Consider the following 23,271-nt stretch of genomic DNA (forward strand, 5'->3'; position numbering starts at 1 on the left):
AGGTTATCCTATCAGAAGTTCAGAAATTTCTCCTAAAAGGTGCTGTGGAAGAGAAACCTGAACATCTGTGGGGAGGGATCGGGGTTTTATTGAAGATATTTCCCGGTTCAGAAGAAAGATTGGGGGTGAGTTCTGTCCAATTTGAGATTTAAACAAACTAAATAGGTTCATCAAGAAATTTCAGTTTTGAATGCAAACTCTAGCCTCTATATTAGCCCTTGATTTCAGTTATGAATAAGTTCACAACTCTCAATACATATTTAAATATTTCTATCCAGCCAGCTCATCAGAAGTACCTTTGTGTTGTGTTTGCACAAACACAGTTCCAGTACAAGGTCCTGCCATTTTGGCCTTTCTAATAGTGCCAAGAGTCTTTACAAAAACACTGCTTTTCTACAGTAGTGGTGCACCTCGGAAAACAGGCTATCTTTGTTTACCCAGTTTTAGACAATTTGGCTGCTAAAGTCTTCACGCAAAGATCTAGTTTACATTTACAACCTCCCTCGTTATGGATTTGGGACTGCTTCTGAATGTCAAAAAGTAAAATCTTTGCCTGACTCAAAGAATTAATTTAATAGGTTCTGTATTGGACTCAGTAGCAGGAAGAGCTTTCCTCCCAGAAAAAACGGTTTCGGAAGAGAGCAATGCGCTTTAGATATATGACACTATCAGCTCCAGAAACTGATTTTCTTTTTGGGTCTGATGGTTTTTATGCAGTGACTACTTATGTTATTCTATTTGCATGCCTCAGAATGAGGTCAGCGCAGCACTGTATAGCTCAGGTTTACAAACTGAATCTGGACAGTGTTCAGATGTCAGTCACCATGCCTCAGGACATTCTAAATTTGTTCATGTGGTGGATAGATAGTTAAAATGTTCTCAGAGGTGTTTTGTTCAAACCCCCTTTGCCATCTGTCACAATAACCTCCGACACATCAGACAATGGATGGGAAGCTCAGCAGGGTTTGCTCACAGTTCAGGGCCACCAGGCATCTCAAGAAAAGAATTTGCATATAAATGTTTTCAAATTAAGAGCCATTCATGAGGCTGTCAGATATTTTCTTCCTCACATAAAGAGAGAGGTTGTTCAGGTATCAACAGACAATACAACCATTATTCAACAAACAAAGAAGTGCCCATTCTTCCCTGGTGTGTGCTGAGGCAGTCAGTCTATGGGACTGTTGCATTCTTCACAATATCTATTCGGGCATCTATCAGGGAAGAGCAATATGTTGGCAGATTGGCTTATCAGAGACAGTTCTCATGTGCATGAGTAATCCCTGAAGTATCAAGTGGCACAAGAGATTTTCTCCATCTGGGGCTGATGTAGACCTGACTACAACCAGGTTAAACAAAAAGTATCATCTCGTCTGTTCAAGAGTGGGAAGGGACAGTCAGTCCATATTGGATGCTTTTGTGTTGCATCAGGGAGAGGGCCTTCTGTATTCTTCCCTCCCTTTCCATTAATTTAGAAGGTGGTGAGGAATATATGTCAGGACAGGGGTAGGATAATCCTGATTGCTCCATCTTGGCTGAGACAGCAGTGACACATAGACCTGCTTCAGCTGTCTGATGGACTCTGTAAGCATCTTTCTTTGTCTCTACAGTAACTGGAGTTCTTTGAGATGTGTTGTCCAAATGTATTCCATGACCTGCCCTTCTTCCCCACTACAACAGTGTTGAAGAAAATGAGTGGTGGTTGGCCTGCACCACCCTTTATGCCCTCAGTACAGAAGCACAAGGAGACTAAGTGAGGTGCATGCACAGGCTCAATGGACAGTGTAGCCAGAAGATTCTGGTCGCAAGCACATGGGGCACATGTGCCCCAATAGCGAAATATATGGACACCACATCTTGAACTACAGTTACTGGAAGATAAGTAAGTGTTCTCTTCCCCTTCACTTAAAGCTTATTCGTTGCTTATATAGACTGGGTTTGATAATTTGGTTTAAAATAGAGTATGTTCAAACAACTTTTCTAGTATGACATAACCTTATTATTTACAACTCTGAAGAGGACAAATGTAATTTCATTTTGCATGCATAATAAAGTACTCTATCTTTTTTCCAGGTAACCAATAAAAAGCCAATAACTGTACTTGAAGTACTTCAAAAAATCCGTCTACATGTTTCAGTGCCACAATGCGACGTGTTCGGATACTTAAGCATAGAATCTGAAATTGTGATTCTCATCATACCCGTTGATCAAAACCCCAAACCATTGCAGGTAGAATTTATTATTATTTTCGTTAGTCAATACAGTTCCATTTTATTTCAATACAGGTTGTCATATTTACAATCTGTGCTTTGTACCATTTATTTTTACTTTCAACTTACACTTGAAAAGCTACAGTGAAAGATGGCAAGAATAAAATGGAATTGAGTCTCATTGTTTTTTACTGGATGATGACTGTTCTGAGACTTCTCTGGTGATTTGTGCCTAAGCGTTTCTATTATAAGGATAAAGTGGATGTGTTTTAACACTTACTGTTTTTGTAAGAGGTTCTGAATATAGCTGTTCAAATAACCAATATTTCAGTTTGGTGCTGAATCAAAAATAAAGTTAATTTCAGGTCAAGCAAAATGTTTCATTTAGTAATTTTTTTTTAAATAAAATGGAAGCAAAATTTTTAAAAGTCATTTTGAATTAATAAATCAAAATGTTTCATTTTGACTTTTGGAATTCTTTTTCTTTTATGGCTGAAACAATTTGGCAAATTTGACATGAATTCATGCAGTGTTTTGGTTGACCCAAGTGTGAATTTTTCAGCAAAAAAAGTTTGAAAAATTTCATCCAGCTCTAGCTGTGGATGCTAGCGGAGTGTGCTGGAGCACACAGCAGACTACAGCACATGGAAAAGAAAATACTACAAACTTTACACTGCTCCATTTTGCTGGAGTTTGTGGTATTTTGTAATTTTAAATACAATCAAATGCAATAAAATAATATAAAATTCAATACTTTAGCCTTCTGTGAATTATATTGCATAGCAGATAGATCAATTGAGTAACATACAAAAGATTTTTCATTTAAAATTTCAAAAAGAAAAAATATATTTAGAAGAGTGACTGTCATGCATTTAATAAATGTGCTTTGGAGTATACGTTTTTAGTATCGAGCCGTTGGTCTGTTACTTAAAAAATGCACCTGGGTGTGTATGAATGGGTTATACCATTGTCTGTCTCTGTTACATATAGATGTGGATTAGGCTGCCACCTCAGCTGCTGGAAATTGTCATAGCTTCAATGGAACCATACCAGCTAAATATCTGCTCCTATATTTCTGGGACCATCACAGTTTTGAGAGGGGGATCCTCTCTCTTACAAAACTAGCTATCAGTGTGCTACAAAGTCCCCAAATACTTTTCAGAATATGTTAAAGGACATCAAGTCACAGTGTGTTTCCCCAGCATAATAATGGTGTGAGACACACCTACTTTGTGCTAGCAAAGACATACACACACACAACTGGCAACCCTAAACTCTATATGTGGATTAGTAAACCCACACAAAAGCCATTATACTATTTTGCTTGGAGCAACTCAGAACTACTACAATTTAAAAAAAAAAAGCTTCAAATATGTATTGCATTTCTTTTTCCTAGAACTCTTGCTTTATTCTGACATCCTTTTGGTTAGGTTTCTGCAAGTCCAAAAACCCCCTGTATTTTTGTTAAGCGCCTTTCCCTGCCCTGGTGACAGCACGTTTTTATAATGAAGTTCCCTCAGGGTTTAGGATTCACGCTGACCAATTTGATGCTCTTCACTTGTGCATTAACATGCATTATTTTAAAATGACAGTCAATCTTTAAAATAAAAAATGGGGGAGTGGGTAAGAAGCAGCAGACTGGAATCCACATTTTCTGCTCGTTCTACAACACAAATATTATTCGGGCAATTTCATTTCCTCAAATTGTTTGGTTTAGGAAAGTCTGCCTCCAATTTCCTTTTTATTTTCCCAAACTCATTTTGTGTATTCAGTTTTGCTTCCTGTATGGGCCAGAGTTAAGTCTGTTCTAAGTGGACAGAATTTGATCAGTTGCATTGAAGATACATTAATTTACACTGTGACTGGATTTGGCTTTACGTCAAAGCCGTGTTGTCTAGCCTCATCTATCAAGATACCTATAATTGCTAGCGTTCTGTTTGAATTTATCTACTTTTACTGACCATGGAGTTTTTTTTACATTCCTTAGTTAATGCTGCAGCTAAATTTCCATTATAAATCCAATTTCTTCTTCGAGGAGTGTCCGCGTGGTGCTCCACTTTAGGTGTTCTTGCGCCCCTGTGCTTGTAATAGGAGATTTGTGGTAGCAGCGCATGGTTGGGTACATGCGCGGTCCCTGTCTCGCACCGCTTCAGGTGGTTATTTAGCACCGTGTGGCAAACCCCCCCTCAGTTCCTTCTCTACTGCCTTTAGCTTGAGTCAGAGCACTTAGCAGCACCTCTCTGCCTACTTTTATTAGAATAGGTTTTTTTTCACAATTTAGACTTCGTTCTTGTTGGATTATAGCTAACTTTCCTTTCCTGTTTAATTTTTTTTCTTCCTTTAAAAAATTTGTTTTTTCTCTCAGACTAGAAGATTAAGTTTCTGTTGTTAGCCATTAGTAGGTTAGAATAATTAGTTTTCTCCTTGGGGGTGGGGGGGAACACTTTTATGAGGTTCATGCCCAGTTCCCCAGGTTTTAAATGCTGCCTCACCTGCACCCTTTCTGTCCTGGTGTCAGACGGGCACTCGCAGTGTGTTCGCTGCCTCGGCAAGACACACATCCCTCAAAAGTGCTTGCATTGTCACAATCTAAAAGCCCAAACCAGGAAGGCGAGAGACTTACCATTCAAATTCCTCATGGTGGAGAGGTCTCTCCGGATAGCATTTGAGCCCAAATCACAGATACCCCCCCCCCCCCCCGAACATAGGTCCCCGACTGCTGACAGAGGCACTTCCTTATCGGCTCACCCAAAAGACCACTTGGCCAAGAAGGTGGCCAAAAACTGGGCTCCAACTTCTGCAGCTCAGAAATCTGCCAAGAAATCGTGTTCCCCAAACCAGCAAACTCCATTGGTATCTTTACTGTCGAAGTAGTGGGACCCTCCAGTACCGTGGGTACCATAAGAGCAAAAGAACCTAAGCAGGCTAGGTCAGACAAGGGCAGCAAGGGGAAATCGAAACCCTCTGCCTCAGCACCATTAGAGCAGACAAAACATTTGGCACTGAGCAGCTCGGCACCACTGCAGACCTCATGGCGCCATCTGCTGCCGGCATAACACACTCAGTGCACGCACCAACACTCACAGCTGCACCAAAGCAATCTGTATTGACCATTCCATCTTCAATGGTACCAATATTACTAGCACTGCAGCAATTCCTATGCTAGAAGGACCTCGATGCCGGAAACTCCTGTTCTCGGTACCAACGTCACCCGTCTCACCACTCCATCTAGATCTGCTCCTCCATTATCAAGGGACGAGAAAGACGAGGATGAAGGAGAAATAAACTCCTCTCACTATTCCTCTCCCATCTGTGTACCTACCAGATCAGATCCACCACCGAACAGGGGCTATTATACTGGGCCCAAAGATCAAAAGTGGTATGGACACCCATGGGATGCCACTGATGCCTTTTCAACCTCAGGGTCCTTATTGGATCCCATGCGTGACATACCCCCCACAACACCACAAACCTTCCAGCCCACCCAGGGAGAGCGCACGTCATTCACCCTCACCTTCGGTACCGGCGACCCTCTGAGCTCCCAGAAGATGTGGCCAAAGAGGAGGAGGAGATTTTGGACCAGGAGGTGATACCAGCAGCCAATTTTTTGTCATCTTCCCCTGATGACACCATCATGCCCCCACCTCCCAACATGGGGAATGACTTGAAACAATTTCAGGACCTTTTAAAGAGAATGATGGGCTCATTGGATATCTCACTGGAAGACGTCCAGGAATAACAACATAAGCTATTAGATATCCTACAACCTCTTCCAAAAATCACTCTACTGATGAATGACGTGATTATGACACCCACAAAATCGATTTGGCAGACCCCAACAACAATCCCATCTACATGCAAGAGGTCTGACAACAAATATTATGTGCCAGTGAAGGAAATGGAGTTCCTCTTCTCACACCCAACTCTTTGGTGGTGGATCCAATAAATGAACAGGGCAGAGAATAACACCCCCCCCCAAAACACACACCGTATGACAGAGATTGGAAGAGACTAGATCTCTCCGATTGTAAGACCTACTCCTTGGCAACGTTACGCCTCAGGATTACCAATTACGAGGCATTACTTGTCAAATATGACCACTCAAACTACTCAAAGTTGTCAGAATGTACTGAATTCATTCCAGAGAAAAGAGAACAGTGCAGGACCATAATCTCTGAAGGACATCATCTTGCCAGAACAGCATTGCAGGCTGCATTGCACTCTGCAGACACCACAATGTAGTCTGTAGCCACAGCAATAGTGATGAGGTGAGCATCTTGGTTGCATCTCTCTGGGTTCCCCAGAGAGGTAAAATTGATGGTCAAGGATCTCCCGTTTGAAGGTCCTAAATTGTTTGCAGCCAAAGCAGATTAATCTCTCCACACACTCAAAGACTCAAGGGGGATGTTAAAGTCCCTGGGCATCTACATGCCTAGGAACAAGAAAAAGGAGGGCAAGTATTATGCCTCACAAAGATTCCAGTCTACACCTTATGCGCAATGACACAGACAATATGTGCAACAAGGGCAGAAACAGAGATCCACGAGGAGACGACAGCTTCCACCTCAGCCTTCTATGTCTCAACCACTGCCATCAAGACAGCAATGTTGAGACTTTGGTCGAAGGTCCAAGACCCCCACAACTTCAAGTGCTGGAAACACCTCTCATCTCCCAGCCATTCAGAGATTCTCACCCTTTTTACCCAATCTGGCAGACCCTCACATCCAACAGCTGTGTACTAGATATAATCAAGTCTGAGTATTCCATCCCATTTATCTCCATTCCCCGTACCCATCTTTCCTCCCCATCCCTCTTCAGGGACCCCTCTCAGGAAGATCTACTGCGACAGGAGGTAACCCACCTCATACATCTAGGTGCTGTAAAACTGGTACCAACAAAACACAGAGGGAAGGGTTTCTATTCACATTATTTCCTCACCCAGAAAAAAAATGGGTGGGTGGAGATCCATTCTCAATATATGAAGACTCAACACGTTTGTGAAGACCCAACACTTCAAGATGGTCATGTTGGCAACCATAACTCTAGCACTAGAAAGGAGGGCCTGATTCTTGGCCCTCGACCTCCAGGACGCACACTTTCATTTAACAGTACATCCATCACATCAGAGATTCTACAGATTTGCTCTAGGAGCAGATCACTTTCACTAGAAAATTCTGCCTTTCGGCCTATCCACTGTCTCATGAGTATTCTCCAAGATTCTTGCAGTGGTCGTGGCTTACCTCTGCAGATAGGGAATTATGATATTCCCATAATTCGATGACTGCTTACTGAAAGCATCGACATGACAAGGAGCGCTAGAAGCAAGGTAGCTCTCTTCACATGCCTAGGCCTACAAATGTACAAAAATCAACATTAACTTTAGTGCAAAAATTAGAATTCATCGGAGCCTAACTCAATTCTCCAGAGGCTATGACCTCTCTACCACGACAGCAATTCATTACTCTAACCAATCTGATCTCCCCAACACTAAACAGCCCTCCGCTAATGGCCAGGACTTGCCTACAACTGCTGAGCCACCTGGCTGCAACGACATTCATCATCAAACATGCGAGGTTACACGTGCAGTGTCTGCAAGCCTGACTCCGGACAACCTACACTCCATTCAAACACAGCATGAACAAGCACCTCACAATACCAAACACAGTAAAAGACTCCCTACAAAGGTGAACATGACCAGACAATGTTTGGGCCAGGGCCGCCTTTGTCCTGAACCCTCCAACAGTGATGATCATAAAGGATGCCTCACTACTAGGTTGGGGAGCACATCTGAACACTCATATTATCCAGGGTTGTTGGTCCCCAGCTGAATCCCTCCTGCGTATAAAGCTACTGGAACTACGAGCCATTTGCAACATGTGCTCCCACTTCCTGCTTCATATGCTTGACTTCATATGGTCAAGAACAAGACCATAAAAATCCTCAGACAGTGTTGCATGCATATTCTATATAAACCAGCAAGGAAGGAATGCTCATACTCCCTGTGCACGGAAGCCATGCTACTCTGGAACTGGTGCATCAGTCACAACATCAACCTCTCAGCCTCTTACCTACCAGGATGCCAAAACACCGCTGCAGATGCACTGAGCAGGAACTTTTCTCAGGACCACGAGTGGGAATTAGACATACGGATGCTACACAACGTATACTAAGATTGGGGGTTTCCAACTATAGACCTCTTTGCAATGGCACACAATGCCAAATGCTCTGTTTTTCTCCAGAGCAGGTTTGGGCCCTCACTCCATGAGCAACACCTTTCTTATCAGATGGGACACTCCTCTCCTATATGCCTTCCCTCCCATCCCTCTCCTATCCTGGGTAATACACAAGATCACATTGGACAAGTCCAGAGTCATTCTGATAGCCCCCAAGTGGCAATGACAAATGTGGTTGCCTTCTCAAAATGGTAGCATGCACACCGCACACTCTTCCTCTTGTACCCTGTCTCCTCTCTCAAGATGCAGACCAACTCCTTCATCCGAATCTAGAAAGACTCCATCTCAAAATGTGGCTACTCTATCGCTCCAAGGACCTGAAATGACCTGCTCAGATGAAGTAAAGGACATTCTTCCCTCTCCTTTAATTCTAGACTACATACTAGAACTTAAGAAATATAGGGCCTCTCCGTGAGCTCAATCAGGATACACCTCTCAGCTATCACAGCGTTCCACCAGAACATGCAACATTTACTGATTTTTTTTTTCGCTCACCCAGTCACCAAGCACTTTCTCAAAGGACTCCTCAACATTTACCCTGAAATATGAACCCTATCTCCACCATGGGATCTTAACCTAATATGATGGGGCCTCACCAGAACCCCATTTGAACCGCTAACAATGTGCTCACTACTTCACCGCTCAGTGAAGGTAGCCTTCCTCATCGCCTTACGTCCGCCTGATGGATGGGAGAGCTAGGGGCCCTCCTGGCACATCCATTATACTTGATATTCTTAAAAAATAAAGTTACCCTATTATCTCATCCCAAGTTCTTACCTAAGATTGCCTCCTCTTTCCATCTCAACCAACTCATTCACCTCCCATCCTTCTAGCCAGCCCCCCAGGGGAATAGACAAGAGTCCTCACTTCACATCCTAGACGTCCAAAAGGCACTCGCCTTTTATATAGACAGAACAAAGACTTTTCGAAAGTCACCAGAATTATTCATCTCCATCCCAAAATGATCAAAAGGAGATGCTGTATCTAAACAGAGACTGTCCAAATAGATTTCCATGTGCTATCGTCAAAAGCATCTTCAACCCCCCAGTGGGCACCCACACACATTTCACCAGAGCTTTATTGGCTTCGATAGCATTTCTTAACAGTGTCCTCATTATGGACATCTATAAAGTGGCAACTTGGGCCTCAGCCCATACATTTACACAACACTATGCATTAGAACAACATTCAGCATCTGATGTGCTATTTGGACTTTACCGTATTGTCATCTACCATGACTTCAACTCTGAAGCCCCTTCCTTCCACTGAAGAGCACTGCTTTGAAATCACCTGAAGTAGAGCACCCACAGGAACACTCCTCAAAGAAGAGAAGATTACTCACCCTGTGCAGTAACTGAAGTTCTTTGAGATGGTTGTCCCTGTGGGTGCTCCACTATCTTCTCACCTCCCCTCTACTTCACATTACATACTCTGCAGTAGAGAAGGAACGGGGGGGGGAGCAAGGGGCGGGGTTGGTCACACGGGGCTAGATAACTGAAGCAACGCAAGACTGAGACTGTGCATTTCTGACCCAATCAAGCACTGCTGCCACAAATCTCCGATTACAAGTGCGGGGGTGCAAGAACATCTAAAATGGAGCACCCACTGGGACAACCATCTCAAAGAACTTCAGTTACTACACAGAGTGAGTAACTTTCTCTTCCATCCCCACCTTTAAAATCTCAAAAAAATAAATAAATTGGCTTTAAAAGTGGCAGGCTGAAGACTAGAACTGAAACTATACTATTTAGAATTTTTCTATAAAATTGTAATTGAATCAGACAAGTGGTTTCTAAGTTAACACCTTAAAATTCGAGTTGTTTACCAGTAATAAAAAAAAAATTTTTTTGCTACTTTGTAGAAAATAAAATTTAGTTTGTCCTGTAGATATCCCCTTGCCAAAACCCCAAGATAGTCTATTTTCAAAAGTTATTACATTCTGAACTTGGAATGTTGTGAAGCATCATCTGTGGTGAGTTTATGAAAAGGATTTCTGAAAAACTAAGGTTGGTTTGTTTGTTTTCCTTTATTAAGAAAAGTAAGTTTCTCGCCCATGTCCTTGTGCAAAGGGCCTCAGAATGTAACCTGAACATTATAAAGACTTGTCAGGAGAAAAAGGAAAATTTCCTTGAGAGGGTTACTGAGTCTCCTAAGGTTCCCAGGCCTGGGGGCACCAACCCTCCTAAAGTTCTCTGGGGGTTCTCTAATCCCATAGACCTCAGTGCAGTACCTTGTGAACCAGGAGAGAAATCCCATGTTTTCCAGTGGTGTGAGGCCCTGCTTTCTAATTCTGGTCTATGATGAGATTTTGGGCCTTAAAAATCACAAAATTGTGATGAACCATTTTTGAGGTTTATAATTTTCTCCCCATGAAGCTTCCATGGTAGGATTCATAAGTAACTAAGGCACCTGACAGAGACATAAAATACAATTTTTAAAAACTCTCAAAAGCTGACCTGTATGATTCGCTTGTGGCTTTGCCATCCTAAACTTTATTCACCATCCTAAATGTTTATACTAATCTTCTGGATAAAGAGAAGAGATTTTAATAACTAACTGTTGGGATTTTTTTCTAGATTGAAGCCTGCAATAAAGAAGCAGAAAAGATAGAGTCGCTGATAAATTCTGACAGCCCAACTTTAGCATCCCATGTGCCGTTATCCGCACTTATCACATCCCAAGTGCAAGTTTCCTGTAGTATATCTTCTTCCTCTATTAAAGCTGTGCCTGTATTGCAGACCCTGCTCTTGAGCCTTATATTGACCTTGCAAGCATCAATCAACAATACATAACTGCTTAGAAAATGTGCAAAATAAATATCCTATTGTATTTTTTCTATATTGCGAAGGACATTCAGAACTGCTGATCTATTAATAGAGCAAAATATATTTTAACCAGAAAGAAAAATATATATCAGTTTGGTTCAACAAAATTCCAGAAAAAGGTTTTAATATACTACATTTTTCATTAAAAATGAATTTTAAAATATTTGAAATAATCCAAAAGAAAACTCTCCTATTAATCACTAAAATCACTAGTCAAAAGATTTTTCAAACACATCATTTTCTTTATGCACACATACCTTAAAAATATTGTACAAATCTTTAAACTTGTGATTCTGTGAAAAGGAAGTTGTTGTTACACAACATTTTTCAGCAGTGAACAAACATATTGTGATTTTTGAAAAGTGTTTTTTTTTGTTATTATTCAGATGTATATCATTGAGAATTATGACAAGTATGCACCTATTTTAAACATCAATTTTTGGAAGAAACAAAAATTGCTGCTACTTAAATAATTTACCAAAAAACGAATTGAGTAATTTTTGTGTGAATATATTATCTTGTATTTTATTATGAAGAAAGCTAAATAGCCATGGGCCTCCCCAGCAAACATTTGAGTAGCTTTACTCACCTGCTTAAGTGCTTGCAGGATATTGGGCCCCATGTTTGTAAAATGACAATCATTTTCTAAGCCAGAACCTTATTTACGTTAAGAAATGGAGAAATGTATTCATTTCTACAGTTCTGTACATTGCAAATACCATGTATTCTATCTGATTTTTTTTATTGGATGCAAAATTATAAAGCCTCTATTTATAAGTGCCATTTTAAATATTGCAGTATTTGCATGTTATCTAATGAAATTTACACTTTAAATATGTTGATTTTATACAAACAATACATTAAAAGTTATTGTGTTGTATGCACATTAACTTAATCTACATGAAGTGTTTTGTATCAGTATTATAATAGCTAACTTTTGAAGTTTATACAGAAAAACTTTTTTGCCAAAACGTTGAACTTTAAAAGAAGGCACTGAAAACTTTTTGAACCTTTTGTATGTTACTGTAGCATGTTTGTAGCAATTATTTTCTGTTAAAAAAATATTTTCAGTGCAAATGTATCAAAGCTTTTTTATTTTAATAAAAAGAATGTTTATTTTCTCATGTATACTTAAAAATATATATGCAATTTTATAAAATCCTCCACATATTTCAGTGTGTTTTTGTTCCCTTTCAGATATAGCTCCTAGAAAAAATTAAATGCAAAAATATACATTTATGCTATGTTTAGATTCTAAAACTTACCGAAGTAAGTAAATTCTAAGTTACGATTCTTACAGTAGTTTTGTCTCTCTACTGGCGTCTAAACATTTTGTATTCCCCTTATAGCAGGCGTGTCAAACTCATTTCGTGGGGAGAGCTGAATCACATTTGTTGTTTTGTTATTGTGTTCCAGGTCTGCAAAATTAGAGTCAGATATAATCCTCAGTCTACAGATGATCTTCCACCTATCGGCTGGAGATTTGCACAAAGATCTACGCTAGAATTAAGCTCCTACTAGTAACTTTAAAATTTTTGGGTGTAGTTCTGCAAAGCAGATTGACACAGTCAGGCTCTTACACCTGCAGAGTCCCATTGACTTCATTTTATAATCTGACATGTCCCTCTGAAACCTCCAAGTGCTTTTATAAGTGTTTGTCTTTTTTGTACAGCCTGTTGTGAAAAGAGCATGCTATATTTTGATTAAAGTACCCTCTTGCTCAGTGCAAATTTCAACGTACTTCTGGCAATTGGATGCCCGTGTAGGCAGTCTGCTTGAGTGCGCCCACCAAATATCACTGGAAAGACTAATATATAGATAAGTATACTCTTGATACAAACCACTGTTGCAGTCATTGTTTTGTAGAACATGCTGTTAATCTATTGGTTTCTGGGAGTCTTCCAGTGTGTTGATAACAGCATAGTCCACTTGACAAGATTTTGAACTAAAAAGGCTTCGGACTTTAGACTTCTCACCAAAAGCTGCAAACAGTTGGGAAGGTTTCTTTGAATGCCTTACTTGTTAACAAATAAATAAGCAAACAACCTTTCAATATCTAGCCTATATAATCTTGCTTCAGCACACAGATCATGAGGTCTACAGAAAAATGGGGAGTTATATAATATATATGAAAATCTATTTACCACTTTTAAAAAAAATAATTTGGATGAGGCCATAAAACCATCTTTTCCTTGTGGAATAGCATGTGTGGTACTTGTATGATTTTATAGCCATGAAGAAAACAGTCTTCAATGAGATAGAGAGTGCAGAAAACATACTCCCAGAGATTCAATCTGGTAAGAGCAGAATTCAAGTCCCAACTATTTGTAGGTTCACAAACCATGGTTTGTATAATGCACCTTTTTAAAAGTGTGTGGTGAATGAGCAAATACTGAAGATCTCTGAATAGATAGTAAATAGCTCAGCATACCATCTCACGACATCTTCACTGAGGCTGAAAATTATTCTGAAATCTTGAAGAACAATAGACTGTCAGACTCCTAGGAAACTACAAGGTATTAGGCTATTCCCCCACACTGTTGGATCAAAACAAGGAAATAATTATTTTAAAAGTATACTACTACTTTGTGGAAGATTTTCTAGACTCTTACAAGACTTTTGACTCCTTCAGAGAAAGAAAAAAGTGCATTATCTGGAGACTGTAAATATGGGTTTCGGGTGAGCTTGACAAGTTACAGGTTGAGGACACTTTTATCACAAGATCAGTGGAAATCTGGTTTGGTCAAATAAAGAACTGGAACCACACAAGGCAAAATTGAAAAACATGAGAAATTGTGGAACCTTCCCATTGTTGGGCCACCGTGACTCAATTGACACATTCACAAAACATTATTTTCTTGTGGCTGGAGCTAGATCCACGGCTCAAAGTTGGAGTTAGCACCAATGCTTGGTTCAGGAGAATGGTGCTTCAATTATTTTTTTTTAACTGAGTACTCTTCAGTCATCTTCCTGACTTATTGTATTGTCATTGTCCTACACTGGGGATCTGCATAGACATTTCTTGATGGGAAAAGGAAGGTAAACTAGCAAATGGAGTTCTCCAAATGTATTGCCTATATATGCCCACTGATCCTTTTGACATTTATGCAGGCCTTGCTTTTGCAGCTGTATATCAAGTTGTAACTTTCATGGGGACTGATTCTCCTTGGAATTATTTCTTAAGATCATATTTTTGTTAATGCTTACAAACTGCTATTTGAGGGGTTTCAACAAGCCTGTTGGTCACTGTTTAAGAATGGACTGGAACAGGTTACATGAGCAAAGTTATGTATGGTTAAGTTCTTTGCAAACTCGGGGCCTAGGTGCTTCCTACTTGAAGATTAGACTGCAAAACTGTTTCTTCCATCTGGATCAGGTAAAGCATTGTTTCAACTATGTATTTTTCATTTTTAGGTAATCTAGTCTGCCGTACTTGTGGGATTCAATAATCTATTTTTGCTCTGCTGGATTTGACTTTATCTACACCCATTTTCTTTGAAAAGTTTATTTGTACCCCTAAAAGGTAGCTCTGTGCACTTCACCTATTCCCTCACTGGGATGAATGTATGCAGGTTACATCTGTAGAACAGTTTTAACGACAATCCTCTAACAATGGACCCACCAACCACCTCTGAGGCATTACACCTGCTCATCCACTGCACAGGTATGTCTCCAGGATCCACTGTTTGTTTCATGCTTCTTCCTCCATCTCTCTAAGGGTAGGTATGAGTCATTGTAGAGCCCAGTGTGTGAATCACCCTGATTTTAAAACTGTTTGGAAAAAGGGGTTCCAATATTTGTCTGCTCCTTGTGCTTGGATAACACATTGAAGTCTACTGCTATTGTTATAATGCATGGAGGCAGCTTACTTTCCGTGATTACTGTTTTGAAATTATGGGCATCCAAATACATCTGAAACTGGACATTCCTAAGCAAATTAGGGAACCAATTTAGAAGCTGAATGAACATATTTTTAATATTTAAGCTGCATACCTGATGTGTGTTATATGTGATTAGTTTTACTGTTGATGAAATGGTGAGTAAATAAAAGGTTCTTAATTTTATTTTATTTTTTGGCATAGAGGGCATGTTTAAGGGGAAATTCTCGGTTTCCCTGGATTAAAAACTGATTTTAGCTGCACAACAGTTATGCAGCATTTTGAATATTTAGCTCATTGTGAAAATGTTCAAATGATATTAAATGAATACTGAGAACTATCTGATAAGATGTCTGTCCCAAATTTTGTTTTCAAATTCTTGTTTTTTTATTATATAAATTAACAGACCAAACCATTTCCCACCTTCATAATACTGAAACCATCCAGTGGATTTGCTACCGGCTAAAGTCCCAATATCATTTTTGTTCACATGAACTTCAGTTTTGAACAGGCATAACATGAGTTTAAAATTTCTCTAAATTTATTCTGAGCATAATACACACTGCAAAGCATGTAGCACATATTAAAATACTGTACATGTACTTTGCATTGAGGTTATGAAAAATGTAACATGACAGTATTGTATCATAATATCAAATTATATCAGTTAAACATTAACTTCTATTTTGTTCTGTAGAGTTCTTAGAAAGTAAGAAATTTAATTAGTTTGGAGCCATTATCAAACGGTTGAATAGCTTGCATATGAAAAAAGAAAATATATGTTAACACACATCTGTAGAAAGTATTTAATGCTTCTGCAGAGGAGGGAAGGTTCAGTATGCTTCTGCAGAATGGAGCTCCTAAAACTGCTAAGTGCTACACATTTTTAAGGAGAATTGTCTCCTGAAGGAGAATGCTGATCTTTTAAACAGTTTTTGCTTTTCCAGCTGCCAGAACACATCACTATAAAGTATACACCTTATTGTAGATAAAAAATAATAGTGATAACTCTAAGATAATATCTTTATGGACATGAATATTTTTAGAAGGGTCCTTAACTCCATATTTTGCAACAGATGATCAGTACTTTGCTTTACAATTTATCCTACATCACACAGAGAAGTTAAGACAATTTGTGGTTTATTGTATTAAACTTTTGCGGATTAGAAACCAGTCCTTTTGAAACACACTGGATTTCTTCTTCCAAAGTACCCTGTGATCTGCCTTCCTCAAAGCTTGTTTCTACTTCACTTGGCCATGTACGGTCAGGAGATGTATTTGAGCCGACAGGTGTTGATGTCTCTGTTATGCCATCATTGCTTAATAATCCTATGGACTCTTCCTCTATAAACCCAACTTTATATTTTGGCAGATTCTTTCTCTCAGATCTGTCTGGGTTTCTTAGTTTACTTCTTTGCTCTTCAATCTCTGCATCACTTGCAATATTGGCAAATGTTTTCAGTCTGGTTTTAAGTTCAGATTCGGCTTCCTCTATATATCGGGCTGCTAATGTTCTTCTACAGCATTTATGTATTATTCTGGGGATTTAAAAAAATGTTGTCAGGCAGTAATGTCCACAGAGTGAACAGCAGAACAGATTTCAGCTGCACAACTTCTCTCTTCAGAATGACTGGGTAATCTCTCACCTGTGAAATTTGGAGGTGGTCCCAATTTGTTGCCAGAGAGCTGAGGACTAAGCTCTGCCCTTCAGCTCAGGCCACCAGAATTTCTGCCTCTGGCAGCGAAACAGGTTCATGGTTGGTTCGATTTCTCCTGACCATTTTGTCTAATTTTTATTCATTTTTGTGTAGAAGAGACTTCATTTCAACTTTTCTAAGGTGAGCAATCACTGGAGTATTAAGGCTCTAAATCCTCTGGTACAGCGCCTGTCTAGTAGGCTTCCTCCACTATCCTGCTGTAAACTGCCAACCCTTGCTCTCATAGGGCATATGTTTTTGAGTCAGATCAGTATGCTAGGACCCTGCCAAATCCCCTGCTTAAAACCTGCAACTCCACAACAGGAAGGATTAACTATGGGCATGAAGATTCCCAGGGAAGGGAGATCTCAGAGCCTGCTTGGAGTTTAAGATCAGGGAACTCCAGAGACTCCAAAAAGACAAAAGCAGACATCCCCTTTGGGAGGCAGCAGTTTGTAATGTTAATGAGCAAGTAGGGTAAAAATCAGGGTTAAACCCTTTTTTGGTGGTTGCTGGGGCTTTTGTCCCCCCAGACGCTGTCACAGTGCACCATGCGGCATGTCTGGGTATGCGAGAAGCCTGTTCCTCCTGTGCAGCCCTGTCTCAGGCTGCAGCCTACTAGGAATTGTGTGCCTGGCTGGCTCTCAACTCAGGGACCCTCGCTCTGCCAGGGAAAGGTGCTAAGAGTCAGGCAGCAGTGGAATGGGATTTGTGCCTTGTGATCATCAGCCAGCCCTCGCTTTGCCAGGGAAAGGGGCTCAGAGACTAAAAAGTGGGAAGGAGTCGGTCTCTATGGCTGCAACCCAATGAAAGGATAAGAAGCACTAGAGACAGCCTGTGCCTAGAAGCTGAGGCACATGAGGACTTTATTCCCATGCAGCTGCACCATCATGGGATAACAGGGGCATAAGTGAGAAATCCCTTCCCATGGTCAAGAGCTCCTGATTTACTGAGTATAAAGCCCTGAGTGGTACTAGGTCACTCTTGCAGAACTTACTAGGGTCCTAGCCAGCCTGCAGGAGCTTCATGTCGGGCTACCAGGGTCACCTAGGGGGCTATTCTCCTTGGTTGGAGCATCCCAAGACCAGGATGAATAGCGTGCTCCTGCCCTCCAGTCAAGGGAAGCACTGCATACACATACCATCAAAAAAAGAAAAATCTCACATGGTTCTCCCAGGATAGGAAGCCAGTGGCTCACGACGAGCTCATTATTAATAATAAATACCTTCCCTTCAAGCAATAATGACACAGGGTTTCCTGTACTCTCCTTTGTAAAGACATCATACAATTAGAATGTGGACATCTGTTAAAACTAAAATGTTAAACTAAAATGTTGCATAAACACACCAGGATACTTCGTAAGTTTTGGGAACCTAAGGTTGGTAAAGCAATAGCCACACCACCTACCGAGTCAAACCTTGTTCCAAAAGATGCCTTACACCATAAGAGTGAGGACACTCTACTAAGAAATGTAAAATCCTTGGCTATAACCATTCAGACCAAAAATATTCTTAATTAAGAGCAGAAAATACCTACGTGGTGGCAAACAACTGGATTGTTGTCTAGGGGTATGGTCTGTGCTTGGAGTGCAGGATATCTTGAGTTCATATTATAGTCAAATCCTTACAGTGGTGTATAAAATATTCTTCCTTGTTAACCTTTCCTGGCTCTAAGTGATTTGTGATGAGCAATAGCTCCTAACTTTAAAAAAGTAGTGCTTAAACACTTGAGTAGCCAACAATCAGACCCAGATTCCCCAAACAAGGACTCTGTGTATCCAAATTCACAGGTGTGAGAATGTTGGGGGGAAACATTAGAGAAAGTAGTAGCTGAGAATGCAGAGAAGCCTGAGTCCTCACTATCAAACCAGCAGAGCAATCTGTCGGTCACTACCAGCACCACTGCTGCTGAAGGAAAGGGCTGTTCTCTACGAGAGGGAAAACTCTGAAGCAGGGAAATCGCTCTTTCCAAACCAATAAAATCCTCAGCATGACAAAAAATTAACATTTTAGTTTGAGAGCTTACAATGCCTATACAAGACTCTTCCTTTGATCTACTCTCTGCACCTCCACTCCTAAGGAATGGCTGGCCAGGGAAACAGAGCTACTCCTAACTTGCCAGCTTCTAGAAACTATTCAAACCCACTGGTTGTTTAAAATGAAGACTAGCTTGAGCCTAACAGAAAATTGTTCACCCAGAGGTCAAAATAGGCCTAGGTCTGACCACAATTTTACCACCATGGTAAAGATTTACAAAGATCCAAATTTTCACTGCACTAGTCATTTCTTGGTAGTGGTCATCTACAGCCAATTGTCTCCATCAACTAGGTTTGCTGGCTCTACACATTGCTTTCACCCCTGGCTGGGATTTCACAAAATCTGTTGCGCAGAACAGCTGCAATGCAAAATTAGGCATTTCCAAATCATGTCTGAATTTCCATTTATGGACAGGTACATACATTAATTCAATTCAATTTTCATTCTAGATTCTTGCATACAAACTATGGAAGCATGCCTTGCAGGGTGGGGAGACAATCTGGAAGACCAGACAACTTGGGTTATGGGTTCTCACAGAAAAGCAGGCTCCAGCTCACAGCTTGTGTTGTACAATTTTCCAAAATCTCAGCACATGAATCCTTTTAGTTCATTTCAACAGCTGAAGTGTGAGAACAAAACATAGGAATAGCCATATGGGATCAGACTTGTGGCCCATTAAGTCAGTACCTTATGTCTGACAGTTGCCAGTACCGGCTGCCTCAGAAAAAGGTGCAAGCAACTTAGTATCGGGCAGTTATGTAATAACAGTAATAATGATGATACTGATTATCATCACCACAACATTCTGGAGCTCTTAGTTGCTTGAGAGTTTCTCAGGGGTGGTTGGCAGAGTCCTACAGCTTAGCACTAAAGAAAAGTAGGAACCAGTCCTCACAGTGTTCTTTAAGTTGGCACAATGGAGTCCCTATGTAAAGATCATCAGGTGTCAAAATTAATCAAACAGGCCAGATTAGACACACTTGTGACCATAATTCCTCTCTCTATACAAGAACCACACTGCTGCTGTTGTGAGGAAAGGGTTATGCTTATAGCTCCAGAAATCTATCTGCCTAAGTCTGTCTTTCCATAACTCCTGGGAGATACTTTTCCCATCATTTTGTTCCAATTTTTAAAACTGCTTTAGAATGTGGGGCATAAATGGGTATTGCTACAGCTTTACAGATACACATGAAGCATCACATATATGCCAGTTGTATCCTGTGCATCTCATTCTATCTAAAATGCCAAGGCCTTTGGACCTCAAAGTTGCTGCAAGCAACATGTTAACATCCTGTACCAACTGGCATCTGGGAGACCATTCATGAAAGGAATCAAGGCTCCTTCTGTAAGGTCCCTAATGGCATTGTGGGAACAAAGTGTCTGTGCCGCATCTGAGGAACATTTTCCTATTAGGGCGTCATTCCTCGGAGAGGCATCCTTTGGTAAAGAGATGCTAGGGGGCTGGATCTCAAATAATTCCTTACATTACAAAGCTTTTGCTTTATATGGGGGAAACTCTATTTCTACCTATTATCCTACTCTAATAATTGTTAAAATTCTGCTTTAGCCTCTCCCCTCCCCCACTCCACTTTTGTGAATGTCTGCTCACTGCTTTCCCATTAGTGGTGAAGGAGGAGAGAAACTACAGCAGAATGAGAAATTCACCTAATAATTTTCTTCCTTTTAGCAGCTTCTCTCCTCATTCAATCTACCCTAGTAGTCTGGTAAATAACTGGAATACAGTTTGTAACAAATTGAACTTTTTACTCCCCTTTGAAGCCCTACTTATAGAATTGCCTAAAGGGTTAGTAAATGTAATTTCTACTTATTGTCTTAATGCTAATAACTGGCTGCTGAAGGGTTTCTACAACAGTGGACAAACTCTTCTGGTGGCCTGCGTGGAAGGGTGTGGCTTAATCCTTGTGCCTCCAGCAACAGCAACTTTGGACAGCCTCTGAATTGCACAGGTGAGGTGCATGACCCTTTTGTGGTGAATGAAGAGAGCAACTGGTAACTGAAAATTATCAGGTAAGAAATTTTTCACTGTGAGTGAAGCAAGTTACCCCCCTGCATCATGGCAGCAGAGAACTATGTAATATAATGAAATAAATGTTAGAAAACAAATTAATGTCAAACTAGGGACACCCAGGGCAGCCTGAGGGCTAAATGCAGCCTCCCTCATCCTGAGCAAGATTGTTGGTGACCTTTAATCAGTATAGGCCTGATCTAACTCCCATACAAGACAATAACCAGCATCGAGATTAATCCATCAAACAAAATACTGGTACAAACTAAATATGGGCCTCTGCATTTATTTTTATACAAAATCAGGGGTGAAAGTAACTTACAGGACTTACCAGTACTGCCGGAGTCCTGGGGAGACGTGGCCTCAACCGCAAGAGGCGGGGGCTCTCAAGATTTAAAGGCACTGGCTGTGGCTGGGAGCCCCAGGGCCTTTAAATCAACCCAGGGCTCCCAGCTCTAGAGGTGGCCGGGAGCCCCCAGGGCTCAGGGGCAGATTAAATGGCTCGGGGCTCTGGCCACTGCAGAGCTTCAGGCCCTTTAAATCCCGGCCCCAGCCCGGCAGCTGGGCTCAAGCATGGATTTAAAGGGCCCGGAGCTCCTGCGGCTGCGGGGAGCCCCAAGCCCTTTAAATCCCGGCCCCAGCCCAGCTACCGGAGCTGCGGGCGGGACTTAAAGGGTGGCGGGGAGCCCAGAGCCCTTTAAATCCCCACTGCGGAAGCCGGTGCCTTCCGGCACAGTGTACTGGCTCTTGCCGGTACACCGTACCAGACCGTACCGGCTTACTTTCACCTCTGTACAAAATGTATATAAATGTGTATACTGATAAGCTGGAGACCTCTGGCTCCTGGTAAGTTGTGCGTGTGGGCCTCACTTTCATAGTTTGGTTACCCTGACACAAACTCTCCACAATTTCCATAGCATTCTTCCATTCACTGCACCAAAGGATGGAGGTTGTACTCTGCAAACCACAGCTATCCAAGGTCCGCCAAATGCAAGGACATTTGCAAAGGTTTCTGGCCTGTGCACAGCTGCCCAACCCTATTGGCTTATTATAGCCCCAAGATGTGCATCCAGCAACATTTGTGGTTGCCAGCTGCTCCAGAAAGTCCCTTCAAGGGGTTTAGGGAGGGAAGGGTTTGCTAGTACAGAGGAGGAAGTAGGATAACTTAGTGCTGACTGTCTGCAGCAACTTACACTCTCTGCCTGTGCTGATTTGAGTGGGTGAGAATAAGTGGAGATCTACCATCTCCTGTGCATCTAGCACCCAATGCTTAGAGGCCAGAGAAGAGGGGGAGAGTGTCCTATGGAAACAGCACTTCCCTCATTTGTACTCCAAGATCAGATCCACTGTCAGTTTCTGTAAGTGAAGGGATGTACAGGGGTCCTACCTACAAACAGTATTAAAGCATAATAGAAATAGATGCAATGCCATAAAGGTTCTTACACCCAAGATGTCACTAGGATAAGGCTTGTTCCTAAGGAGGAAATTAAGAAAACAATCCAGATTTGCAGAGTTCCTGAAAAAGATGAACAAAAACAAAATAAAACCAATAGAAACCACTTCACATATTTATCTTGTTTCCTCTTGTCTAACTGTAACATATGGACAGTCTGAATGGGGAGCCAGAACGGTAAGACTGAAACTCAATATTTGTGTGGGAGCCCAAAAGAAATCATCAAAGGTTAATTTGGAAGTATTTCAACAACTAGCCATAGGGCTTCAGTCTTATGCTGTATTTTCTTTCTGTTAATGACAGCATATTGACCAGGTAATCAAGAAACAAGGGGCTTGATTCTCAGTGACTCTCCCATCTTGCATTGTCCTGCACACTAGTGCAAAGTGAGTGCAAATCATTACCATTCTGATTCAGTAAAATTATACACCCTCTCTGCACTCACTTGACCTGGTGTAAATGACCAGACAAGAGAGGATTTGGGTCCAAGGACTGGGAAATGGACCCGGGTCTTCTGTTTCTAGAGCATGATACTAGATGAGGCCATTGAATAAGTCAGGTAGGGGAGATTTCTAAGAAGTTTGTTAGCTCGGGATAGAAAGCACATACATTTGCGATAAGAATAATTAAAAACTAGCAATTCCATACCTCTTCTATCACTGTCAATCCAGTGTACTTCTTTACTGAAAATAACTTACCGTGACACTCTCTTTCAGTTTTGGCTCCTCTTCTATCACTAGTTTGTGTTTTTGGACAGTTTTTGCATGCAGTCTGCCCGTACTTTTTATTATAGGACCCTGATGCACAGAGAACACAGGTGGTATCATATCTTGCACTGAATCGACCAGGTGGGCATGTTACTAGTTTAAAAAAATGTACAATAGAGTAAAAATGGATTTTAATAAACATGCATTAG

General features: G+C 41.0%; 2 protein-coding genes across 19 annotated transcripts in view; one reads left to right on the forward strand and one right to left on the reverse strand.

The window, feature by feature from the left end:
• RECK (reversion inducing cysteine rich protein with kazal motifs) overlaps positions 1-12,429 on the forward strand; it is a 141,368-nt gene extending 128,939 nt beyond the window's left edge. For 14 of the 16 annotated variants that reach the window (XM_005292626.5, XM_042841814.2, XM_065584095.1 and 11 more), the window contains 2 exons: positions 2,071-2,226; positions 11,017-12,429. In XM_005292626.5, coding sequence (XP_005292683.2) covers positions 2,071-2,226; positions 11,017-11,232 — 372 coding nt within the window. In that variant the 3' untranslated portion in view covers positions 11,233-12,429. Of the gene's footprint in view, positions 1-1,677; positions 1,793-2,070; positions 2,227-10,327; positions 10,413-11,016 lie in introns of those variants that run through there. The other 2 variants (XM_042841818.2, XM_024099608.3) reach the window with 2 other exon arrangements.
• The window catches only part of LOC101947288 (zona pellucida-binding protein 1-like), a 61,371-nt gene continuing 50,308 nt past the window's right edge, over positions 12,209-23,271 (reverse strand). For 2 of the 3 annotated variants that reach the window (XM_065584103.1, XM_065584100.1), the window contains 3 exons: positions 23,054-23,215; positions 22,346-22,418; positions 12,209-16,681 (listed from right to left, as the gene is read on the reverse strand). In XM_065584103.1, coding sequence (XP_065440175.1) covers positions 16,267-16,681; positions 22,346-22,418; positions 23,054-23,215 — 650 coding nt within the window. In that variant the 3' untranslated portion in view covers positions 12,209-16,266. The remainder of the gene's footprint in view (positions 16,682-22,345; positions 22,419-23,053; positions 23,216-23,271) is intronic. The other variant, XM_065584101.1, reaches the window with a different exon arrangement.

Source organism: Chrysemys picta, chromosome 2, assembly GCF_011386835.1.
Source record: "Chrysemys picta bellii isolate R12L10 chromosome 2, ASM1138683v2, whole genome shotgun sequence".
Lineage (NCBI taxonomy): Eukaryota > Metazoa > Chordata > Testudines > Emydidae > Chrysemys > Chrysemys picta.